The sequence below is a fragment of the Rissa tridactyla genome, chromosome 6 (genome assembly GCF_028500815.1).
Source record: "Rissa tridactyla isolate bRisTri1 chromosome 6, bRisTri1.patW.cur.20221130, whole genome shotgun sequence".
NCBI lineage: Eukaryota > Metazoa > Chordata > Aves > Charadriiformes > Laridae > Rissa > Rissa tridactyla.
The window spans coordinates 64,766,787-64,793,804 of record NC_071471.1 but is presented as its reverse complement, the minus strand read 5'-3'; the positions used below and the strand labels follow the sequence as shown (position 1 = coordinate 64,793,804).

At 36.3% G+C, this 27,018-nt stretch overlaps 1 protein-coding gene across 6 annotated transcripts in view; it reads right to left on the bottom strand.

The window, feature by feature from the left end:
- The window catches only part of ATRNL1 (attractin like 1), a 523,801-nt gene that overhangs the window by 248,171 nt on the left and 248,612 nt on the right, over positions 1–27,018 (bottom strand). For 5 of the 6 annotated variants that reach the window (XR_008467222.1, XR_008467223.1, XM_054207467.1 and 2 more), the window contains exon 25: positions 1,877–1,938. The exons of the other annotated variant lie outside the window; for it this stretch is intronic. Coding sequence is in view for 3 of the 5 variants with exons in the window: in XM_054207467.1 (XP_054063442.1) it covers positions 1,877–1,938 (62 nt within the window). In the remaining 2 variants the exon portion in view is untranslated. The remainder of the gene's footprint in view (positions 1–1,876; positions 1,939–27,018) is intronic. 6 annotated transcript variants of the gene reach the window in all.

Sequence of the window (27,018 nt, the reverse complement as noted above, 5' to 3'; positions counted from 1 at the left end):
TTTTCATGAAGTTGTTTCATTCCTTCAAGCATCTCCTCTCCTTTCCCTTCCCTTTTCCTCTCAGGTTCTGCTTTGCAAAGTGTGAATCTACTCTGTGCTACTCTTTCTATTTTTGTCTTAGAAACACAATACGGGAGCTCCAACTCCAAGACGTTCTGCCTATGTCTACAGGCACCTTGATACCAATTCCGTTGTAGAACAGAACCACACAATCTTACATCAAGATTCAAAAATGTATTTTGATACACACTCTATTTCTCATCATAACCATCAACCTTAGCTTGAACTGCATGTGCCTTTGGAGGATGTCCTGTCATTAATTGTTGTACCTTGCCTGGATTACTGCAATGCATTACTCACAGCATTTCCTGATTCCTTTATGCTTTTCAGCAACGAGGTTCCTAAGGTTGATTACTAACATGGTGCTGCAGACACCTGCAAGCCCCTCTTGATCTGAGCAACAGCTGATAGCCTGAGCTCTACAATTAGGGTGGGGCTGAGTCAAAGGCAGGGGCAGGATAGCTGCCAGCTTTCCTACAACCTTTCTCTCTCTAAGGGGGATCTTTCATCAGAATCACGGTAAGTTTGCATTTACCTAGAACAAACCATATCAGACAGTCCATCAGACCAGGAGAGCTAATGGAATATATCTATACAGATGGCTTCACCATCAAAGAGCCTATAGTTCACTTTTTCTAAGCCAGCATTAGGGTACAGAGCAGAAACAAATTGCTTTTAGTCTCCCTCTGCTATTTGTGACAGGGTCCCTCTGTTCTACCATACTTGGACAGACTCTGCTTTCTTCTAGAGGAATTTGTCGTCTTAAGGTTTGTCATGAGCATCATCATTTTTTGGATCTTGCTGGCTTCCCAGAAAAAACTTCCTGAACACCAAAAACCCAAACTGCTACTGGACTGACCTTTAGGCAACCAGCATTTATTGCTTTGTTTGTGATGAAAGAGAAGAAATGGGATGCTTTCCACCTACTACTAAGCCGCTCTCCATTAGCCAATACCTTGAGTACAGAAGACTTCAGGGTCTGCTCATTTCTGCCCCCTTTTAGGTGACAGCAATGAACTGAGGTTGGTCTGTTGGCAGCACTGAAGGGTCTGATTCTTCAGGTACAGTTCCTCAGAGCACGGTAATTAAAACAAACAGAAAAGCTGTACTGTGAACTTGTGAAATAAATGCATGGTAGCTCTAGAAATACAGAGTCTGATGAACACAGTTGTCTGTTGCCGCTCGCATTTTGCATACGCTTCATGGTTATTGGGGAATATCTTCACAGCAAGATTTCAAAGCACCGTAACTAATCCATGTATATTCAAGTTTTTGACATTTTATCAGACAGCTGAACTTTTAAGAACTCAGTGGAGTTTAGTTCAGATCTTAGAATTCCTGCAGCGCTGCCGTAACCAAACCTCATGCATTACCTACTGCCTTTCACAATTAATCTCTAAGACACGAAGGTGTAAGTAGTGACTTGGGGTCCTTTACTAAAAAGTAAGCTATTGAACAGAACTATCATTTTTAATAATTCTTTAAAAGAGTTTACAAAACAATCACACACATAAATTACTGGTTTAAGCCAGTCTAGCTGTTTTCTCTTAATCACTGTAATATACTGTATGTATCTAGCTAATCTTCATGAAGTTAGTGTGAAAACTGTACCACTAAATGTGAAATATATGAAAGATGCCAGCAGCTGCCTGGAGTTACAGGGCAATGGCCTGGATCCTCCACTGGTGCAAATTAGAGAACACAGTTTAAAGGCTTCCTTGCAGGCATTTCTTAAGATTAAGAATCTAGTTAAGATATTGGTCTGATAGAAAAGAATCAGCATGATTTCAGTCAGAAGACAGAAAAAGCAATTTACCTGAAGAAGGTGACAAAGAACTGCACCAGATCCATGATAGTATTGTGCTGTGAGAAGGCAATCTGCAAATAAAATAGAAGTAAATTACACCACTTTCAGAGTCAACAGCTCCTTTTGGGCTAGGGCTTTATGGCTCCACGGATGATTAGTTTCAAGTGTAATTTCAGTCTAGTGTGCACACACCTGCATTTACCATAAAGTGAGATGAGCAACTAACTCCCCTGCCTTTGCCTGTGTCAAAATACAAACAATGGAATATAGTCTTTCTATTGAAATAAAGTTAATAGAAATGCCCACGTAAAACTTGCTCAATATAAACAATGAAAACAACATGCAAAATATTAAGAAATCATATTGATATAAATTGTCTTCCTTATAGTCAACTCTTTTAACCTATTACCATTTTCCATTTTAATAACAACACTGAAACAAGCGTTTAGAAATGACAAAACCCCTCTTTTGCTTAAAATTTATACATTTAAAATATTTTAATTGTATAATATTAAAATTACCGCATATGTTAATTAAAAAAAAAAGATAAATCTGGTGCACAACAGAACAAACTGTTTGAAAGCAAATTACTTTAAAGACAAAATAAAAAATATTCTTTTAGGCTACATTTTTACAGCCTCACCAGAACATGCATTAGTTCAACTCCTTACTGTAATTTTTCACAAAGATTTAATAATTATCTCTAAGACAGCATATACACACAGACGCACATTCACACTTGCATGCAATAGAGCCTATAATTATTATTATAATTACTTTTTGCTAATGTTAAGAGTGGTACTTAATATTTAAGTTATATCTACAAATATCCTTAAGTCCCTGTCTTGTTCAGTTTTTCATAGTGTGTAATTATCAGCTCAAGATACACAGAATCTTCTACTTTGAATTGCACAAAGTATCTAACTACATTCCCAGCCTTTTCAAATAACTGGTTTTTTTAAGAGATCTTTGTGCATTTAAGATCTGATGTTGACTAGTAATTACACGGAATTACTCTTATTCCCTTTAACAGTTGATTTATGAACTTTTGAAATGATAACTCATGATACTCAGGAATTGATATATTTTATTTTTTATGGCAAAAATGTAATGCAAACTTTAGTTTTATAATGGTGCTACTGTGCCTTGTGCCAGCCAAACACAGCTAAACATAGTTCAGATTACTAAAAGTCTAAGGAAGGAAGAGCATGTAAACTGTATCATTCCAGGAATCAGCATAGGGGGCACCATCATGCAAACACATCTCTGCGACGTAATTTCTGCTTTCTCTTCGCTAATAATGCACAACTGCAAGCAATGCAAACAATTCTAGGAGCCCTGGAATTGGATACAGGAAGTAGGTATTTCAAATTTTCTCAGCCCAAAATATCAGGGAAGATACTTGATAAATGAATCGAAATATAATTTAGTGTATTGCACTCCTTGAGTGCTACTATCTGTCTCCTCGTCAGAGAGGAAATTTCAATGTGCCTAGCTTAAGTAGACTGACGAGTTTGGATCAGGGCAAAACCTACATTCTGGCCCAGGAGCGTGTGGAAAAACAAGAAGCTGAAGACCACCTGGGAAGGAGGCAGGAGAGAGAAAGAACTCTTTGCTCACTACTCAAGTTTAATGTACAAATGTTTTCACATTCGTCCAACACAAGCAGAAATTTTAAATTCTCAGAAACTTTAACTTAGACTACTGTCATGAGGCATAATGTACCAAAATGAAGAGAGATTAGGGAGTAAAAATATGAAAAAGTTGAAGAGAAATAGAGTGGCCAAAATTGTCCAAGTATCTGTTAATGCCAGTGTAACCTTTATTTTACATCGAAAAGATAAAATCTGAGAAAAGATCTGAAGATCTCTTTAGCAAACATAAAGTGCATCTCAAGCACAAGCAATTGTTTAAGAATACCTTGTATGGGGGGAAAAAAAAAAAGCTTTCTATGGTCAATCTTTATTTTGAATGCAGGCTGGATTCCCTTCAAATAATGTTTAGCATTCAAATTAACTGCTGGCTTTTCCAGAATGTTTTTTTACAAGTACCATACTTCAGGAGATGAACTAACACAAAGAGAAAAAAACATGACAGTTTCAGCAGAGTTCACCTTGTGTGACCTGTTAAAAAGCTATTTGTTGAAGATCATTTATATTTTGCATTACTTCAATTATTTTCATTCAAGGTGTCAGCATTCGTTAACAAACAGCATCTGTTAGTCTAGAAACAACTACAGTCAAGGGAAAGCTCTGCAATCAAAACTCACAATCCGATCACAATCATATCAGGAAAGTTTTATAGAAAATTTTCTAAGAAACTGTAGTACCTTTATTTCTCTTTTTCAACACACAGGAACTATGAAATAGGCAGATTTACAACAATTTAATGATTTTATTAATGATTAAATATGATTTGCAAATCCCTAAGCTCAAGATGGGATGGACAGCTTTTGCACAAAAACAGACACAAAAGGACTGATTTTACATTTTCCACTTTCTATTAATCAAATCATCTACTTAAGACAATTGTGATGGGTTTTTTTGCTGGAGTTCATGTTTGCAAACCTATGGAAGAACTTCTGTCTGTAAAACTTACTTGTTTGGTTGTATGGGATATTCTCGAAAGTACTCATACTTTAGAGCAAAAACACAGTAAAATATAAAGTTCCAGCCCAGAAGTAATTTCAGATTTTAATCAAACATTATCTAACATTAGAGTTCATGTTTAAAAGATGAACTACAGTATTTTCTGAAGAAATAGTACTACGCATCTTAGGCTAATTTCAACACAGAATATTAACAAAAAGAATACATATTTTAATTATAAGTAGATCACGAAGGAGCAAGTAAATGTATGAATCTAAGCCTGACACAAAGAACCATAATACAATGAAAAAGAGTTGTTTCCATGGGATTTTCATCCAGATATGAATGTTATCATCTTTTTTCTTGTGCCGAAATAGACAAGGGACAGGACAAGGAAAATTCTTTCAACCCCAGGTTTTCCCTTTGGACATTAAGATACTGGAGATGAATAACTCTTTTGTTAATTGGTATCATGCCTAAGTAGCCCTCATTTTCACCAAAATGTCTAATAAACCTATGGATCCCAGAAATATTATCTCCATCTTCTCTTACAAATGAAGGTCAAGATAAGTATTATCTCCATCATCTCCTATGGAATGGAATCACCAAGAGCCTTGTGTCAAATAATTTTCTATGGCAAAGTATACGAGTGAACACAGAATTTCCAGCATAAAAGTATTTCCCTTGAAGAAAGAGGAACAATAACACTTCTGCTTTACACAGCTTAACAGTAAAAAATGCAAGTAGGATTACTTATACGTATATAGTACTACAAAACATTACTCGAAATGCAGTTTCAGGTGCAGATCCTAATTCTTTCATTCACCAACATTAGACTTCTAATAAAGAATTGAGGACTGACACCAATATGTCAGCTACAGATATGGCTACAGATGCAGCCACATTTCAGTAACTGTGCATGACCTATGCTTCTCCTCAAAGGCAAGCTTACGGACAGCTATCTGTCATAAATCTTATCAAACAGTTTTCTCACCTTCACAGAAACCACTTGAGAACTTCTCATGAACTACAACAGTTGAAGTTCTTTTCCCCGTTTGGCTAGCATTAAAAGCTTTCAGTGCTTTTATGATCCAATACTGTTGCAGGCAAATTGTTGCTTTGCAAAATGAATAATGACAGGTTTTGTAAAAAACCTACAAAGCGGATGTTTATTTTTCTTAAATACTCTGCTATTGACAGTAAAGAAAAATAAATTAATTAAAAAACAATTAGATACTTCTACTAAAGCCAAAGCTTTTTGTATCCTAGTCTCAAGATTCATCTTGTGAAGGAGTTGCGAGGATCAGGAGCTAGAGGTAAGAACTGCAGTGACTGTTTTATGAAAAATGCTCTATAATTAAACTGTGAGCAATTGCTTTCAACTTGGATTTAGCTCTGAAGTCTGATGCTTCTGTATCAGACGTGAAGAAGGACTTGTGTGTCTGCAAGTTTGTCTAACTTTTCCAGGTATCCAGCTGCCTTAATACATGCTACAAACTTCTATCTACAAAACTCATCTTGCCATTTTAACTTCAGGAATAGCGTTATCAGAGGTACTTTTTCTGCCAATATTTCTGCCTGAATTTTTATCTGGATGAACTAAAATATTAAAAAATTAATTTTCATATACAATCAGATACAATTGCACTACATTTGTATTCTATTAGATCAAAGTAATACCAATACAGAGAAAAAATGTAGATGCATTCTGAAATTCACAGTCATAAGATTCCAAAGCAAAATACGTTATATTTATGTTCCAGCTTACAGTCTTAAAAAATATAAAGGCATATGAAGAAAAGCTGATGTGTGATAACTGAGCTGTGGCGATTTGTGAGCTGATGCAATAGCATCCTGGCTTGTATTGGAAATTTTGTGGCCAGCAGGACTAGGGAAGTGATCAGCAGGACTAGGAAGTGATCATTCCCCTGTACTCGCGCTGTTGAGACTGCGCCTTGAGTACAGTGTTCGGTTTTGGGCCCCTCACTACAAGAAAGACATTGAGGTGCTGGAGCGTGTCCAGAGAAGGGCAACAAAGCAGGAGAAAGGTCTAGAGCACAAGTCTTATGAGGAGCGGCTGAGGGAACTGGAGTTGTTTAGTCTGGAGAAAAGGAGGCTGAGGGGAGACCTCACCGCTCTCTGCAACTACCTGAAGGGACGTTGTAGAGAGGTGGGGGTCGGTCTCTTCTCCCAAGTAACAATTGATAGGACAAAAGGAAATGGCCTCAAGTTGCACCAGTTTAAATTGGATATTAGAAAAAATTTCTTCACCAAAAGGGTTATCGAGCATTGGAACAGGCTGCCCAGGGAAGTGGCTGAGTCAACATCCCTGGAGGTATTTAATAGACGTGTAGATGTGGTGCTTAGAGACATGGTTTAGCGGTGGACTTGGCAGTGCTAGGTTAACAGTTGGACTTGATGATCTTAAAAGTTTCTTCCAACCAAAACGATTGCTCCAACAAGCATTACTGATGCGTCTATCTTTTTTCTCATGTTCGTGTCTTTGAAAAATGTATGTTTAAAAAAACCCAAACAACCAAAACCAAAAAAAACTCAACCCAAAACAACCAAAAGTCATAAACCCTAAAAAAGCACTTAAGATGTTTACATCACGTGACTAATTGGAAGACAAGGCACTATGATTTCTGATAAATCTTCTGTAACAATTGAGGATTCAAAAGTCCAATATTCAGCAGAATATGCCAGAGAGCACTGCATACAAGGATGCACGGCAACCAACATTTCAGTGTATGGTATTTCTTAATTTTTGATGTTTTGGTTTCATGCATGATGTAGGAAATACACTTCAAACTGAATAATGATGGATGGAATAGGTCTGTTAAAATAGGAATAACTTTTGAACACAGGGATTTTTCCAACCTTCAAAATTTAAGGTCTGCAGGAACAGATTTTTTTTCCCCTGCTCTAGATACTTCATTTCATGTTCACCTTTACTATCACATGCAGCAATAATACATCCTAGAGAACAATAGGTCAAGATCTGTTCCACCACAAAAACGAGACAATCTTGAAAGTCTAACTTAGGGACATCTTTCATATGGAAATAGTAAGCCTGGCCTCAGAATATTGTGTTTTACTTTGAAAAATGTAAGGGACGAGAAGCTGTCTCTGCAATTCTAACAAAGCCCATCTAGCAAAAGGAAAAAGAAACAGAAAATTAGGCACAACGTAAGTGTATCAAATCAAACTTCCACATTTGCAGTAAACATGAACCTAGTCCATGAAATGGTTTATATATCCAAATAATGCCCACAACAAGCAATTTTAATCTGTGCTCCATTTCATGATGTTATCCACTAATGTAAACTTCTATCTGCTCAGGCTCTCAGACAATGAACAAATACTGCCCTGAATAAAATTCTTTCATCTTCCACTGTTAATAAATTAAGAACAAGCAAATAGGAGAAACTAAAATAAATTCATGGTAGAACTTTGGTAGATGGTCTAATTATTAGACCTGGAAACATAATACAATAAAGTCAGACATAACCCAAACTAAACTGCCTGGACTGTATTGATTATGTGTACTTAAACCCTACAGAATTATTACTTCCTTCAGTATCATAAAAGTATAATTTAATTTCTTCTTTAATAAAACTATTACACACTCCCACACTGGTGCTATGTATGTTCTGAAGCAGAAGACATGGATATTAACTGGACATGAAGACTAACTCATTTTGTTGTCTAACTCATTTTTGTTGTTTACTCTTGAGGAACACTTTTTGACTGAGGCAACTCTAGACTACAAATATAAAAGACAGTGAAGGTAAATATTCACATAGATGGGCACATTTGTGTGTACAGCATTTTTATCAGGAAAACGAGAAAGATCAAATACTGTGATAATTTGGAAACAGGATGTTGGAAAATTTAGATACATAATAAATTTTCGTATTTACTATTTGTTGTATGAAGTGAAGTTTAGATATATACTGTGCAGAAGCACGACTGCAGAGATTCAAGTATAGACTATTTTAAAGACAATATTATGTTCTATTTGGTAATTGGGTGGAAAAAAAACCTCAGCAAATTCGTAATTACATAACAAAAGATCAGTTGCTCTCATTTTTTGCTTAAATAAAACCACAATTATGTGGGGTTTTTTTGGAGGGCAAAAAATGGTCATGACTGTTCTTTTGCATTGGACTTTGAAAATGAAGAGTGATCTGCACCAGTGAAAGGTGGATGGTAGGAAACTGTGCTTTTCCCAATAGAAATATTTAACAGGGAATGCACAAAATGTATTTTCTTTTCCTTTGTAAAACAAAAATTCCAAGAGAACATGGTAAGAAAAGGACAAATTTACCAACAATGAATCCAAATTACTTTTAAGTTAGACAAACATTAAATGCTTTCACACAGAGGCTAAAGATGCCACTTGAAAAAAAAAAAAAAAAAGAAAATTTATCCGAATTTTGCCATGTGAAACATGGCAAAATCTAGTCAAATGTGTGAATCTAGTCAAAATTAGTCAGCTAGTTTATAATAATCAGCAGAGATAGGAAGGCACTTCATAGGTGAGTGACTAAAATAGATATGGGACCCATAACGTGGAATGAATTACCCTATAGAGCTGCCTTTTCTCTCTGCGAACACCACAGGGAGTACGTGATCAGTTTAGACTACAGTTCTAATGTCAAACTTTGAATATAACCAACGCTAGGTGAGACAAATTTCTCTCATAGTTTCTAAGTACTGATTGGGTATTTCTGCAATATAACATAATGCTAAAGTAGGAAAAAAAATTTCTTCTTGCTGGGATGAAATAATCGTAGAAGCAATATGGAGCTAAGCGCCTGCTGGCAGAATCCTACTGCTTTCTACTGTGTTGATGCCAGTAAAGAATTTAGTCTAATGTCAACAAACAGTCCTCACAGATGATGAGAATTAGTGATAGCAAGACTTCAATGCTGATAACATAAATAGAAAATGAAAGATAACTTAAAGAAAAATCAAACTTGGAACCACAGCCTTCACATCAGGATTTGATAAACAGCTTCCATAGATTATCTCTGCATGTTGAAGTCCTGCCTCTGATGATGGCATACACTAGATTATCCAAATGCCAACCCCTTCCTTTCTCAAACAATGTAATAATTACAGGATATTATTTCCACTATTCAGAGTCACGAGAGGCTGAAAGACAATCTAGGTTTGTATTCAAGTGAGATAAATGACATTCTTAAAGAAGGTTTTTACAGATGAATTTTTTCTTACCTTGCACTTTGCCTATTAAATTCAATATTCATACACTGCTATTTCACAGCTTTATCTAATTTTGTGTTTGAGTACACATGCATACTACACAAACCATGAGTTAATAACCTCCAAGAAGTGAAGGACAAAATCTGGGGGAGTGGAACTGTTACCTAACTTACAGTTTAATTCATTATGCAAAGTATCTTCATAATGATTAATACAGACATTATTAAGAAATCGAAATATTGAGTATTAAAGTGAATGAGTGAATGAAAAAAAACCTAAAAGGCACAGACAAGGGAGAAACAACATCTTGAAAGTTTGAAAAAAAAGATGAAAAGTAATTGACACAAAGATCTATTGTACTGGAAAGTTATTTTAGACATAAATCTTTGCAGGATTGAGTTCTCCTGCAAACTGAGTGTGAAACAGCAGATTTCTAGACATCTTCCAAAACTCTGGTTTTTAAAAGCCTGGCTAAGTTAAATGGACAAGCCATTTCTGTCACTTGCTAGAATTTCTCTTTCTCCTCAGCTTTCTTTTTATGACTTCTTATGACATCTTATTATGACTTCGTAAGTTAAAGAGTCTCCCACTAGGAAAGCTGCACCTGCTATGAAGCCTGCTCTTGTATGTTCGCATAATAGAGTCATAGAGATGTGGCCTGGAAGAAACATCTCAAGCCCATGCTGTTCAGCTTCCCACTCAAAGCCGGGCTACTGTCAACACCAGATCAGGTCAACAGTGTATTTTTCCAGATAGGTTTTGAAAACCTCCAAGAATGGATATTCCACAGACACTCTGGGTAATGTGCTTCAATGCTAATTTAAAATTTAAATTTTAAATGCTAAATTTAAAATTATTTAAATGAATTTAAATTTTCGTGATTTTTTTTCTAATGATCTAATATTTCTAATGTTTTTAATGTTCATCTGAATCTTTCAAGGTGCAGCTTGTGACTACTTCCCCTTGTTTTACCACCTGCTATTACAGAGAATAATTTAGCTTCATCATCTCTGTAACTCCCTCATAAGTAATTGCAGTCTACTATTGGAGGCTCTTTGCGGACTGAACAAGCCCAAGCTCCACAGCCTCAACCCAGCTTGTGTGCTTCAGGCCTCTAAAAATGTTTGTGGCAATTCTCCTGGACCCCCTCAGTTTCTCAATACTTTTTCTGAACTGGGACACCTAAAATTGGAGTCTCATTGCACATGCAGCCTGCCCAGGGCTGAGTAGAAGGGGATAATTTTCTCTTAATGAGGCCCCATACTTGGGTATTACCTGAAGTGGAATGAGAGCACACCGTTGGCTCATAAATTCCATCCTGATTAGGGCTTTGTACTTCTTATCAGACTTCATGAGGTTTCATTCTAAGATGCATTCTAAGCATGCGTCCAAGTACCTTCCTGATTCACTCCTATTCAAAGACAATCTCCATTCTGGCAATGTAATTTAAATTTTTTTCCTGTCAAACCTAAATTAGCTCAAGCACAGGCTGGTGATATTGCATCTGAAGAGTGTGAGAAACTACCTGGGTGCTGCACAGTAATACCTTCATTCTCATCTTGTGTAGCTTGATCAATGGGCTTGCAAAACATCAGGAATGCTTGCCCATAATAGAGAATCCTATTCAAACAACAGACAGACTACTATGGCTCTAGAATACAATAATAAGTCAAAATTGTAAATTATATTTATTCAAAAAATAAACATAGGAAATCTCCAATTTTATACGTTGTTTATGATTCCACACAAGCCAGTTGCCCAGATTAGTTTCACTCCTCAAAGTGCTGTATATTTTTGAGGAAAAATGGTTCAATAAAAAATAGTGCATTAAAAAAATAGTAACATGACTCTCATTTAACACAGCAAAACCAAAGTGCTCTCTCTTCTGTTCTCAAAAGGGACTCTAAAAGATACCTCCTCAAATGCAAAAGACCCATACGATCTCTCCATCAATGTCAAAATGGAATTAGTTGTGCAAGTTTAAATCTGCTGGTGCTGGCACACAACTATCATATTACTCTGTCAAACTGTGGCTAAGAGAAGAGTTGATGAAGCAATCTGGATTTCTTCCAGGGTTCTTATATCCAGGAAAATGCCTAGCCACTATCACTAAATAGCTAATTTTTAAGTCACATGTCTGTAATTATTTACACTATGGGATGGCTATTTGAAAATATATATTTTATAGAATTCATGTAGATTGATAAAATAAAAAATTCCTAGAGGATGAAGTCAGAATCACAGTGTCACTGCTACTGTGTGAGGATATATTTAACTTTATAAAGTTGTCTGATGAATCTGAGAACATCTCACTAAGGTGAAGGGTCCACTTCACAGCAGTTATTGCATGGTGCAGAGGCTGGCTCAGAACTCTCTCCCACATGAAGAGTTAAAAGAAAAATCTCTCTGAAATTCAAGAAATACAATGTTCTAGAACACAGCAGCCAGCACTGCAAGATCCCAGCTCTCTAGTGAACCTCAGACAGAGCACTGCATGCACAGCTAGAAAAGCCACCAAGTGGTACTGTAAGTTGGACAGAAGTTTCTGTATACATCTGTAATGCCTGACTTGCACTAAGCCACTTCACCTACACTTGACATGCCAACCTGCAACTACCTCTTCACTGAGCCTTGACACAGGGAATCCTTCTGCACCTACCACCGTCCTGCACATGTGGACCCAGAATTCTGCAACAAGAATAGGCTGCTGTGCTCCTTAGATTGCACAGTCCCCAAAAGATACCATTGAAGGCAACCATCTACATCTTCTAAATGGAAATGCTCACAGACTGGGCAGAAGCAACAAGTGGAAAGTGCATGCAGATGAAAGGGGAAACAATTCAGTGAACACAAAACGTCTCATAAAATGGCACGCTTAGGTAGTCATTCCCACATCTATTACAATGTGCCTTGGCTGGAAATACGATTCTGTTAAACCCCTCACCTGCTCCCTACAGCCTACAGGAGAAAATGAACAGGTTGGGGATAAGGCTGCAGACATCTTAACTCTGCTGAATCCGTACAGCCACCTCTTCTGATACAAGCAAGGGGTATTGAATGTTGTGGAAGGATACACAAGTGTCAAAATGTTATATTTACTTAAACTTGTAGGCAGTTAATAACCTTGAACTACTAAAATGCATACTATTCAAATGAGTTTAATTTACAAAGCTATCCAGACCACTTGGCATAACTGACCTTTTATTATTTGTCAATATGGAATTTATTTACTCTTGTGGACTATTACAGAAAATAAAATTCAGTAGTAATCAGATCAAATTAGAAAACAAGAAGAGCTTTTCAGGGGAAGGGAGCTCCCATAAGCGTAGTCATAGTGCCACTGACTCTGGCTTTTCATCCTTAATGAAAATTTTCAGTTTTACTGTGGAGTAAGTAGAATGGAGTTCAGAAGCAATGTTACTCTGTACAGAAAACTGAACAGCGGTTCTGTACCACACCAGCTGTATTTAAAGAGTATCAGATTTAAGTTAAAATGTCTGAAGGAATTCAAAGTGAATACGTACTGAACTATTGTCTGTATTTAAAGACGCTAATAGCAGTCTTGTTTCTGTAAAATGTCACATTTAAACCTAAAACCAAAACATAACCTTATTTTGTGAAGAGTGAATTAGTTGTTTGTGCGAGTGTCAGTTCAAAAAAAAAAATGGACCCTGATTTTACACGAATAAAAAAAAAATCGTATACAAAGAGATACATCTGCATTATACAGCTAATCTGGCAAGCACAAACCTAACACCCTGGAAAACACTATATTGCTCAAATTACCAATGCTCAGATTTCAGTCCTTCAGGCACCTAATACAAAATTGTAATTAGTGATTACAGAAACTATAAAATAATAATTGTTGACAGGTATTTCATATGAACTAAGGAATAAATGATTTCAGAACTGACTGATTATTTTTTCCTCAATTTTTAAAGTAACTCAATTTTCTTGAGACATGGATTAGAAATGGGATTACTCAAAACAAGACAAGTAAATATTAGTATTGCAGTATCTGGGAATTGAAATATCAGCTGAAAAAAACTGTTTATTTCTTCAAAAGACTGAAAAGCAGAATTCTCATATTCTGTTTCATGAAGTTTATAAACATGAAATATGTCCGATTTTCTTTCCTGCATGGAAGATATTTTTCACCTTTCCTGGAGACAAAAAAACCCAAAACTATTTGAACTATTTGAATGACTGTAGAACTTAATATGATGGCTATGGCATTTAAAGTTCATGCCTATATCTAAGTGTAGAAATACATATAACAGACAAGAAAAACGTCCTGCTAAAATGTACAAGATTTTTTTCAAAATCTGCTGTCCTTATCTTCTTAAATATACAGTAGTGCTGGTTTTGCCCAACTAGTTAACCCACTGGTTGGTCTCTAGCCTAATAAAAATGATAATAAAATTTTTATAGGGCTACAAAAGCTGAATTTTTAAAATTTATGCAATGTTTTGTTCATTTTACAAATCAAATACTTGGCTAGAAAAGGCAAAACATGCACTGAATTTTGCATAAAGATCACGCCATTCAAAATAATGTGCGTAAAACTCATTGGTGAGATGCCAAGAAAAGGGCAAAGCATTTTCTTAAACATGAAGAGAGTAATTTCCCAAAGTTTATTGTTATAAATGTAGAGCATGCTATAAAGCTGTTGGAACTGTGGAATAAAAATTTTGTATTTGCAATAGCACTTTTCTTGATTACTGTGGATTAGCATATTTATGAGGTTACTCAGCCTCAGGTTTAAACCCACAAATCAAAGGTTTGTATCAGCATGGGTAATGGATTACACAGAAGTCTACGGCCTATGATATCCCAAAGGTATCTGTCTTTCAGAAGATTTATGTATATAATACCACTTTGTAGAAATTAAATTTTCTGATCTTTTGCGTGGTGCTTGGTGATTCCTCTCTCTAATGTGTAGAACAACAAAAAACGAAGCATTCCCATTCAGCAGAGAAATTCATTGATGTATCTTCTCATTCCCCTCCTCACCTATTGATAAGGCCATGAAAGACAGAGGCTTTAATTCCTTGATATAAATAGCACTAGTACAATGAGAGCAGAAGTCATTGTGAGCATATTTGATTCAATTAAACTTCTGAAAAGGGGAAGGAATCTGTATTCCAGTAGCTGTTCAGAGAACAAATACTTGAATTTTGTTCATCCTATAAACAGCACTGTCATAGAATAAAACTAGAATTAAATAAAATAATCTCACTTTTTTCTCCAGAGGAGAATGCTGACTACTTTACTATTAATAGTAAATACCTGCTGGCTTCCTTTTGGCTTCAGAAAGACCAGGATGTCAGAGCTGAATGCTAAGACAAGAAATTGAAATGTTTCTTCCTGCCCCTCATGAAAGACTGTAACTAGCTAAAAGGTAAGTCTGGAGGGTAGCTCCCGCAGAATAGCTTTTTCAAGACTCTGGGTACCCAAGTGAAACTTTTTTTTATCATCATTGTGAAATGATGACAAATGAAGACACAGAAACCTCATGAAACTGTACAGAGGAAACGTCCATCAGTTTTACCATTATTTCAGTTTGTTCCTGAAGATCCACATCTAATAGCAAGAGAAACGGAGGTACGCAAAGAAGGGCGTAGGAGTTGCTTACATGTGTGTGCATGAGAGTGAAGATAAGAGGACACACATTAACCAATATAATTTAGAACATCAAACCTAAAAAGATAAGGGGGGGGGGGGAAATTGACCAAGATTTCTTTATTGTATGTATATTCCACTGAAGGAAAAGTGCGTGGGTTTGCATGAAAGGGTGATGTCCACTTATCTACGCAAGGACAAGGCTATTCTAAAAGATCCGCTGATGAAAAAATAACAGATGGCACTAATGTGAAAACATTAAATGTTTCAAATAAAGTGGAAGTGGTTAACTGACCTAAAAAACCCTCAGCATACTGAGAAGGAAAATATATAACATGTAAGGAAGAAAATGAGTTTAATGTTCTTCCTTGAAGAGGTGATCAAAATCCAGAAAGTGACAACTGAGACTTTTACAAAATAAAATGAAAATTAAATGATGAGGATTAACAGAACACACTGTGATCCAATTTTATTATGTTAATTTTACTCTATTTCATTTAATTTTTATCCCTCATTTGAAACTCCTATTATATTGCAAGCTATAATAAATCTGAAAAAAAAAACAATCAGAGATAACTGACAGCTCTAGATTTTACTCAACCTCGTAATACATTCCGTAGAGTCAGGGTGATATATTGTTGGTATATCATATATCATATCATTGACTGATACGCTGTCAGATGCAGGAAAGCATTTGTAAAAGACACAGAGAAATGCGTAGTGCTAGTAAGCAGCAAGCTTTGATGTCATATTTTTTAATAACTTGCAGTAATTAGGTGGGGAAAGGTGGGTGAATAACTGGATTTCAGCCAGATTCAGAATGATGTAAACCAGAGAGAAGAGCAGGACCTGCTCAACTGAAACTGACTTCCAAGAAACTGGGCTAGCCATGCTAGCGTTTTGGCAATGACACAATGAACTACGCTGATAGGTACTGGCAACAGTCATTTCCATGAAACAACAATGTTTGTAACAAAAGCTCTATAACTGAAATATAGAAATGACAGTGTAATGTATGAAACGCATCACCTAGAACTGTGATCTTGAAGGATACCTGCAAAGTTCAGAATGGGCTGTTCGTACCTCACGGACAAACACCAAGGCACTTCACTCACATCCATTTTAATTCATAAAGGCCTTAGTTCTTTAGAAGAAAAAAATATTCAAAGTTGTCAGCACTGAGAGTACTTTTTATTCTCACTTTTTAAAAACTGTATTTCCAGGTATATTTTCCAGAAGCTCTAATTGTTTAATTAGGCATGTGCAAATGAAGAGTAACCATTCGGGTGTTAAAACAGCTTTAACAAAATCCAAATCCAAAGAAAATAAACACACCTTTTCTGTCAGAGCACTTTATGCTTTCAGAGAGCAAAGAAAAATACTTTTCAAGAGCCCTACATAATTATAATGTTGGCCTGAACTCTGCTGAGACATAGATAGTGCCTTTTCCTTTCTCATGTTGAATACTTCATACCAACTAATTTCAGAAGACATATAAATATATATATAAAGTCTGCTTTCGGGGGTACTTGGTTCAGCTATCTAGATTCTTTTCATTTGAGTAGGAGCAGAGCGTGTCCACAGAGCAGAATTTGATCCCAAAATAATGAATAACATCTTCTGAACAAAACAAGTATATGAGTCAGGGCAAAGATCCTGCGTGACAAAAAAAACATTCAGAAAGATAATGAATTCAGTCTGTGTTACACAGACGTATACTTTGGAATTCTGAAACACCTCATTTGCTGTACCCAATCTATATGGCAAGGGAGTTAGGCAACGAGTAAGAAACCTATTTGGAAGAGTAAGTCAAGTAAAGTTTGGGTATCCTCCAGCCTTCCTCTACGCTTCAGGAAAATAATTTCTACTTTTAACTAGGGACAGGTTTCAAAAGGGCAATATCGTAATTCTCTAGGAAATCCTTTAACAAAACTTTGGTTTCTAAGAATCAAAGCTACAGAATGTAGCTCTGCCTGTTGTGCATGAACAGTTTTGGACTCAAAGACTGATTTTAAACACACTGCATAGAAAATTAAGGGTATTAAAAATTCAGTGCCTACAAGATTCATAACGAGACTACAAGAGAGATGACCTTAAATATACCAGCTGAAGGAAACACACCTACACATATACACACATTATCAGACATCACAGAAGCAAATGGAAAAAAATGCTTATGAAAACACCAATTATTCTCATTAATTTTAGACAAAATGTTAGGATGAAGTATCAGGTTTTCTGCAGAAACCTAGGAAACTTGAGGCTGCTGCTTGCTCCCATAGATGCTAGTTTTGACAAGGTTGTTATTGGCTGAGCTGGCCCCCAAAAAATGTAAAACACTTTTGGTTACTACAGCCCTTATAGGGAAAAACTACTTTTCTAAAATGAGAAAATGAAAAAAGTTTTTGCTTAAAAAAAATTGAAGTGAAAACTTGGTTTAACCCGGTAATATTTCCCTGGAAAGTTTTAGAAATAAAAAAAAGCAAATTTCCCCCAAAATTTTCCTGCAAAATCATCATATTTGACAAACTCCTATTATTGCACTCTATAAGCCTGAGTAGGCTTTTGTAAGAGTGGTATTGAGCAGGGCACAGAAGAACAAATATCAACAATTCTGTCCCCAAAGACATGAATACTTTAAAAGACAATCCAGACTATCTGGCTTCAAGCACAGGAAGGTGTTGAAAAATGAAGTTAAGAAATTAAAATCACAAAGTTTAGTCCCTGCAGGGTGAACTTTCTCACGTACAGATTTTAAAGCTAACTTTCTTGCCAGCAGCCCTATGCAACAGGTATCCTCAGAGTATTCCAGGAAAGATTTTCAGTATGCTTTCTGGGACAAAAATACTTGTAAGGTATCTTCAACTAAATGCATTGACTACGCTCAAAAAAAAGGGTTGTTTTTCCCCCTCCCTCAGTGGTTACGGAAAGTCCCAAGATCATTCCACTGTACCCTACACCTTTTTGTCTCATGGTTTTCGCCGGGACATGAACATACTTAGAGAAAAATAGAGAAGATTTTGTATATTTGTTATTTCTGAGAACTAATGCTTAATTGTTTTCTAGCTGCAAGTGACTTTGTTCTGTAATTATTTTATGCATCTGCAGAGGGCTTAGTGCTGATTTATGTTGTTTACTGAAATCTTGGCTTAGCCTGCTGGGAAACAGTTCAACGAAAATAAACCATGTGACCTTGTTCAAAAGTTACAGGGGATTTTCACAAATGAGATGTTCTATACAGCAACATTCTTTCAGTACAAATACATTCTCAATAATAATTTAAAAAAATGGTAAGTTAAAGTTTCTTATATACCAATTGCCTTTTTAAACCTGCATCTAATACAGATCAAACTGAAATACCGTAAATCTCATTTAAACACATGAAATTTTTTTACTGCAAGGATGATCAGACTGGAACAGGCTGCTCAGATAGGTTGGGTATTGATTCTCCACCCTTGGAGATATTCAAACCCTGACTGGACAAAGCCCCAGACAACTTGCTTTGGCTAACCTTGCTTTGAGCAGTCAATCTCCAGAAGGTCCTTTCCAACCACAATCTTTCTGTGAATCTGTAATTAGGCACGGTTATTTCCCTTCTCACAGGTTATTAGTACGGGTTATTAGGCCCCTGTGCCAGTAACAGGAAACAAGACAGAAAAAAAAGATTTCTGAGAGATTTAATCTTCTCTCCATTCTCCCAAAGCCAACAAGTGCAGATACATCCACATTAAAAGTGTCAACTTAAAACAACAAATACTCCAAACCAAACTTAACTTTTCCCATGTATTTTACCAAAGACACCTATGGTTTTAATTAATTTCAAAGCAGTTTCATAAAATAAGAGACATCTTGCAAATGTCTGCTGATATCACAAAAACATACCAAAAAAAAAAAAAGGTACCAGCTGATACTTTGAAAGAAACAGAGTAATTATTTGAAGTTTTTTATATCAAAAGTTCCTGAAAAAAATGCCCTGATTCTGGTAATGATAGCAAATGCTTAACGCTACGATGTAACCTAATATATATTTACTGCAACACGCTATTGCAGAAGCACCAATAGAATGCTTATGGCTCATAAAGAACATTTCTATGCTTTGTCATTCTTTTTCTGAAGAATTACGTTGTGAAGAGATTATCTGCTCAATGACTCAATCTTTGTACAATACCATTCATTTAATTTTAACCTACCTAAAGACTTTAAATTGTTTTTCCTAATGGACAAGCTGGAAAGCTGATCACATTTCATGAAAATTAATTGAGCCCACAAACCTGATGGCACCCATTTGGCCCCTTTTGCTGTTCCTCGATTAGGGATTTATTAAACTGCTTATTATTAAACTGTTGTAATTTAGAACATTTGTAACAACTGTGTGCAGTAATTGAATGTCCTTTACATGAATTAGGTAAACGTGCTCGTAGGTCTAGTTCTACATAAAGAAAACATTCGAATTTATGTGATATAGGAAAATCGGAACACGGAGAACAGAACAGAGTGATCAGATCTGATCTCCCACAGTGAAAGGCATGCCATCATGATGGCTAGTTTACCAAGGTACACAGAACATTCAAGACTCACGCTGTAACTCAGACACAAACTGCCTTTGCTGGTATTCAAAATAAAATCTTACATAGGAATAAAAAAAAAAAAAAACAACCCAGAAATTGAGGAGGTGAGGAGGGAGGAAAGATATCTGATTGATCTCCTTGGAGATATTAAAAATCCATCTGGACACAGTGCCATTATGCAGCACACGAAGGACAAAAAGGTGATCGGGCCCAGTCAGCATGGGTTCATGCAAGGCAGGTCCTGCTTGACTAACCTGATCTCCTTCTCTGACAAGGTGACCCGCTTAGTGAATGAGGGAAAGGCTGTGGATGTTGTTACCTGTACTTTAGTAAAGCCTTTGACAGAGTTTCCCACAGCATTCTCCTGGAGAAACCGGCTGCTCATGGCTTGGATGGGTGTACTATTCTCTGGGTGAAAACCTGGCTGGAGGGCCGGCCCTAGAGAGTTGTGGTGAATGGCGTTAAATCCAGTTGGCGGCTGTTCTCGAGTGGTGCTCCCCAGGGCTCCATACTGGGGCTGGTTATCTTTAATATCTTTATCAAAGATCTAGACAAGGGGATCGAGTGCACCCTCAGTAAGCTTGCAGACAGCACCATGTTGGGCAGGAGTGTCAAACCTGCTTGAGGGTAGGAAGGCTCTACAGAGGAATCTGGGCAGGCTGGATCGATGGGCCGAGGCCATTGGTATGATGTTCAACAAGGCCAAGTGTCGGGTCCTGCATTTCGGTCACAACATCTCCATGCAACGTTACAGGCTTGGGGAAGAGTGTCTGGAGAGCTGCCTGGCAGAAAAGGACCTGGGGGTGTTGGTCGACTGCCAGCTGAATATGAGCCAGCAGTGTGCCCAGGTGGCCAAGAAGGCCAATAGCATCCTGGCTTGTATCAGGAATGATGTGGTAAGTAGGCCCAGTCCGCCCATACTCGGCACTGGTGAGGCCCCACCTCAAGTGCTGTGTCCAGTTTTGGGCTCCTCACTACAGAAAAGACATTGAGATTCTGAAGCAAGTCCAGAGAAGGGCAAAGCTGGTGAGGGGTCTAGAGAGCAAGTCTTATGAGGAGAGACTGAGGGAACTGGGGTTGTTCAGCCTCGAGAAAAGGAGGCTGAGGCAAGACCTCATCGCTCTCTACGACTACCTGAAAGGAGGTTGTAGAGAGGTGGGGTGCAGTCTCTTCTCCCAAGTAACAATCAATGGGACAAGAGGAAATGGCCTCAAGTTGCACCAGGGGAGATTTTGATCGGATATTAGAAAAAATTTCTACACCAAAAGCGTTATCAAACACTGGAATAACCTGTCCAGGGAAGTGGTGGAATCGCCATCCCTGGAGTATTTAATAGACGTGTAGATGTGGTGCTTAGAGACATGGTTTAGTGGTGTTTTTGTCAGTGTTAGGTTGATGGTTGGACTCGATGATCTTAAAGGTCCCTTCCAACCAAAACAATTCTATGATCCTATGGTCCTGGCCAACCTGTTCTAGCTGAGCCTGCTTGAGCTGGGGGGTTGGACAAGATGACCTCCAGAGGTCCCTTCCAACCTCAACCACTGTGTGATTCTGAGATACCAATAAATTTAAGAGACAAGAGCTGAAATTGCTGTTGTAAGCCTATCTATCCTGATTCTTGGTATGCATAAAACCTTAACTACAGTATTAAAATTCTTTGCACTTAATTTAGAAACTCAATAGCTGCAAAATTCAATACAGATTGGTAATGAAAAATAATACAGATTGATATATGCTACGCACATATACACATGGGTTGCTTGAAATGTCCCAGATATCAATATCTCTACAACTGCATCTACCAGAAAATCTATTAAGGCAGCTGTGGCCAGCATAAACTTTCATAAAGCTACTACATTAGAATCCAAAAAAAGTTGAAGATAAAATGCAATGGCAGTCACCAGCATGTTCTTCATGTGAGTCACAACCATGAAACTTTAAACCATCTGATTTGCACAACTCATCCCTAGTGATTTATAGTTCTTACACTCAATCGAATTTAGAAGTTTAATAAAGCACAGGAAAAAAAAAATCCCTTCATATGTCTGCATTTGTACTGTATCAGACTTAGTTAAAATTTCCCGTTGCTAAAACCAGAGGTCGTAATTTCATTATCATCAGTATTTGAAAATGTCTTGTGCCAGTTCAAAGATTGGATAAAAAAAATAGCATAGAGAATGTACCGATTGAAATATAGAATGACTACAGAAAAAAAAAAAACAACACAGAAGAGGTAACACATTAGGTATGCTTTCTATTGAGAGTTTTCATTTGTACACACAGGGACATACATTCTCCTTTCAAAGAAAGGATATTTACAAATTATAGTAAAATTAAAATTGAAGGAAAATCTATATACAGTGTATCAGCATATCAGAAATACAATTATTTTCACACCAGAATTTCATTTTTATGGCATGAAAGTCTCACATAGCTTAAATACTGAAATATCTAGTAGAATGCAAAGCATTTAGAACTATGTTTTATTTCTCAGAATGAACACTAGAAATGAGAAATTCTAAAAAATGTAATTTGCTTGTGGTTTGTTTTTTTTTTTGGTTTGGTTTGGTTTTTTAATTGTGTTGTAAATTATCTGAACCAGGATTGCCTCATCCTTCAATGGCCGTTCAGGATCTTGCCTTTTAGTACTCTGGCATTTTAAATATGTATTGACTTTTGATTTCCAACAATGCTAATATACAATAACAAGCCATAGGCATTAAAGCTTTAAAACTCTTCAAAATAACCTTAAAAAAACCCCACTTATTCATTCTTAATTGATGCATTTCCAACCTTAGTCTTAAAAAACCCAGAAAAATATAATTAATTCATTCCGCTTAATATCCTTCCAAAATTAACCAAATCAAATGCGAGATTAAGTCTTCTGAAATTAAAGATTAATAGATGCATTACCAATAAATCTTTGCGTATCTTTTCAGTCAAAACTATATAAAATACAACCTGCTGCTCTGTTGTAATCATTATGTTCTTTGCATGATTATTTTTGAATAATTAACTTCTTTATCTTAAAAAACATAATCTTAATGCCAAGCATGAACATATCTCAATATTGAATCACACCTCTACTTTAAAAATTTCTGATGTCATCTTCTTAGTAAAGGAAGAATTCCACCTCATTTTCCTTTGCATCTTATCTACTAAAATTCTAAAAATTTTAGTGACTCTTCAAGGTCTCCAAATATTCATTGTGCTACAATTTAAAAGCCTGACAGGAATCAAAGATACCAGAACTCAAGCGCAATTTCAGGTCAACTCCTTTTTTATTGAACGGTGATAAGTTTTGATCTATTTCCTAGGCGAAATCATTATAGCAATATTCCACCTGACACATCTGTTGAAGATGTTTTTGCAATGTACGAATTCTGTCTAAAGTGAAAGGCAAGTTACAGCTCTCAAATCAAATCAAAATCTTAATAATTTTGCATAATTCTTTCAACGTAATTTATCACAACTATATTTTTTATTTTGAACTCCAAACTGCCTGACAAGCAGCAATTCATCTATTCTCTGGGATATAAAACTTCAAAGAGATATGAAGATGATCTTAATTTTCATTCAAAGGAGCAGTAATAAAATTGTCCATACACTCCTCAAAAAACCAAAAACTAACGTGTTATCTTATAAGTGATATTCCCAATTTCATACTTTTACCCTACTCACCTGAGTTTATATGCTCCATTTTATGTTATCTCTTGAATTTGTAAAACTGGATACTCAACTGTGGATTGTGAACAATTACTGTTAATCTGTGTGTGTCTTCATGTGAACCTCCAAATTCCAATTTGTTATCTGAGTACCATAGAGAGAGTCAACTAGTACATTCACACTGCACTTTCAAGAGGAGAGAGAATAAGCTCTGAATCACCAGATAGGAGACAGAAAAAAACTTAGGGAGTGGTAGCGACTTGCAGATGATGAGAGTGAAATGCTATGGAATGGACATTTACTGTCAGCTTCAGAAGAGGAGAACCAGAAGACATGACTCTGTACTAAGGACAAGCTATGATGTAAATGGACTTCCCCAAAATCTGCTAGAGTGTTGAGGAAGCCAGGGTTTTAGGGTCTACGGTATGAGTGTTTGTTTGTCCACAGACCTCAGTACTTGTAGTTCATCCATAGTCAAGAGCAATTTACTGAAGAACAGAAACTCTCAGAAACCTTTACTTTGGTGTATTGGACTGTCCTAAAAAAGGTGATTGTCTGAGAGAGCAGATCTTCCACGACATTTGAATTGCAATTGTGCTATCAGGGGCAAAGCCTGAGTTCAAAGATGAATGTGCAGTCTGTAAAGCTGATCAACAACTAGAAACTGAGGCTAGAGTTAAAATCTTGAGTTCCAGAATGGTCAGAAATTAACTTTTTGAACCTGTGGTTTGTCTAATCTACAAAGCACCAGCAGTTCTGTCAGACTAGAATAATCAGAAACTGCATCAGACTGGCCAAGAGCAGACCTTTCATCCATCTGTTTGGGAGTAAAAGTCACACTCGATGGGTCAAGAAACACCTTATACCCCGATACCTGTTTCAGATGCAAAATTGCTGGGTTTACATATATTTTTCAATTAAACATCTAAAGAAGCAGCTCACTGTTTTATAAAGAATAAAGATAATAGCTACATAAATGTTACAATATTTAACTTGTTGAAAGAGAAATTACACTTTTATTTTTTGAAGTCTGTTCCAATGCTGCACTTATAAGTCATATAACGGAGCTTGGTTTAAAATATAAGTATCCATAAAAAGGTGATATGATAATATCTTGTGCTAATGGTGCCATTATCAAGCTATAAAATGATGCCATTATTTTGCCCAACTGTGTGGCTTCATGCCCAAGGCCGTTGTTCCAGCTGGGAAGAACAACTCACAGTAATATGGCATATTATGAAATTTCCCTAAATACGTAAGAGGTTTCACAAATGGAGTGCATTTATGCAAGGCACGCTATTATGTAATAAAAGAGGCTCCTGATTTATATCTGAGAGTAGGAAATCATGTCAAACCATCCCTTCCTAACATTCCAAAAAATGAAATGTAAATTTTGAAGGCTAACTAAAAAGGAAAAAGAAAGTTGATATGGACCTCATCCTCAAATACCTGTTATAAAACTAATTTCCCATACATTTTGCAAGTAAGCCAGCTGCCAGAATTCAGCGTGATAAACCATAAACAGGTCAGTGGTCAAAAGCTAAAAATTCCTTAAAGCTCACAAAACAGAGTTTGATGCGTATAAAACCAGAGATTATAAATACAGCTAAATATGACATCTGCAACATTTCTCCTACATCTTGAATCTCGTTTTACATACACAAACCATAACACACTTCTTTCTTTGAGCATTCTTGAGAGTCATTAAGTCCCAACTTTGCCTCTCAAGTTCAAGAAAAGATGAGCTGAAAGACCTGTAATGGCATCTTAACACAGTCCTTATTAACATCTGGTCAGTTACTAGTTTTGTACTTCAAGCATGATCATTAGCAAAAGTACATTCCTCTTCGTGCTCACAAATTGACACTGCAAAGGGAAGAATAATTCTTGGCATCATTCTCACATAAGAAGCAAATCTAAATTATGACATCAGTTCAGATTGACTCAATAGTACATTACCAAATCCAATTTACTCAGGACCTTGTAATTTAGTTTCAATCTAATTTAATTCAATTTTAGCTGCGATATATAATTGTTGATTAGTAGACTATTGCATAGGAATATAAAGTACCTAAGTTTCTTAAGTTACTACTGTTTAAGATACAGTAGTTTTCTCTTTTTTTGTTCGTTCAAAGAAAGATCTGAAGGGTATTAGGAACCATCAAAACAAATGTTAATAAAATTAAATCTGGAATCCATGCCAATTAACTCTACAGCATCATTTTATAGCATGCAGAAAAAATATCTTCCTTTGCAAACAAACTGAACTACAAATGCACTCCATATTTTATACAACAGGCCACACTGACTTGGGCTTATCCTTATGAATGGTATAGCTACAACCACTGCTCTTCAAAAATGCAGTATACTAATATTTGAAATTTATATTTTTTTATCATGTGGCCATAAAACATACTTTCAAACTCAATTCAAACAAAATATTTCACGTATTTTACTTTTTTTATCCAAAGAAAAATTTAAATGAATGAAAGAATCTTTCAAATTATTAGAAAATAGAAGAGATTTTTGAAATTAAATATACCAGTGGCCCAAAGTCACAACCGAGTTTTTGTAGCCTAGCTCCTGGGAAGATTAACTTGCAAAAGCTTTTTCAAAAACCTTTTTCATACAATGAATAATAATAATAAAAAAAATACTCTCAGCTCTAAATTTATCTTTTAGATCACCAAATATTAAGATTCATCTTGGACAAGTTTTCAGAGTCAGCTGAAAAATGGTTAAATAATTAAGTTAATTCAAACACTTAATACTGAGCCACTGTGGTTAGAAAAGAAGGAGAGGAAGAGGGAAAAGCTACTCATCTGTAGCCGAGCATCGTAACTGAATGAAATCAACAGCAAAAATCCCCTTGTTTCCATTAGGGTAATATCCTTTAGTACTCTGTAAATACCTGGCTACTGCAATGACGTTTGCTGCCTTTATAGTCGAGAGGCCTTGTCATAGAAAGCCTGAACAACTTGTGTTCTTCTCTGCTGCTTAGAATTCAAAAAGATAAGAAAAGCATGGATCTCACAACTATGTATTATCTTGAGAAGCAAAGACAATGGAAACCAAAGACTTCAAAGACTTTATCCCATTAGGAAATCAATAGGACCTTCAGGATCACAATCCTTTGCCAAATCTCATCACAAACTTAGAATAGGCAGGGTTGCAATATAAGTACATACCCTCACTGTCTACCCTTTAGTTTATTCCACAACACAATTGAACACAAACGAAACAGCGTTTCAGCCCTGAGCAGCCCTATTCAACAGTCTCTGAAAAAATGTGTTGCGCTTCTTGTCCTGCAACAGTAGGTACCAAGGTATAATGTAAGTTATACTTCTCCGTAGACTTCCGAATAGGGACCCAATGACCTCTCACTGACACAAATTTTTATAAATCCACAAGTATTAAAAATGCACGGTCCAACTTGTACCCAGAGTTTTCATACTTAATCTGCTTGAAAACACCCACA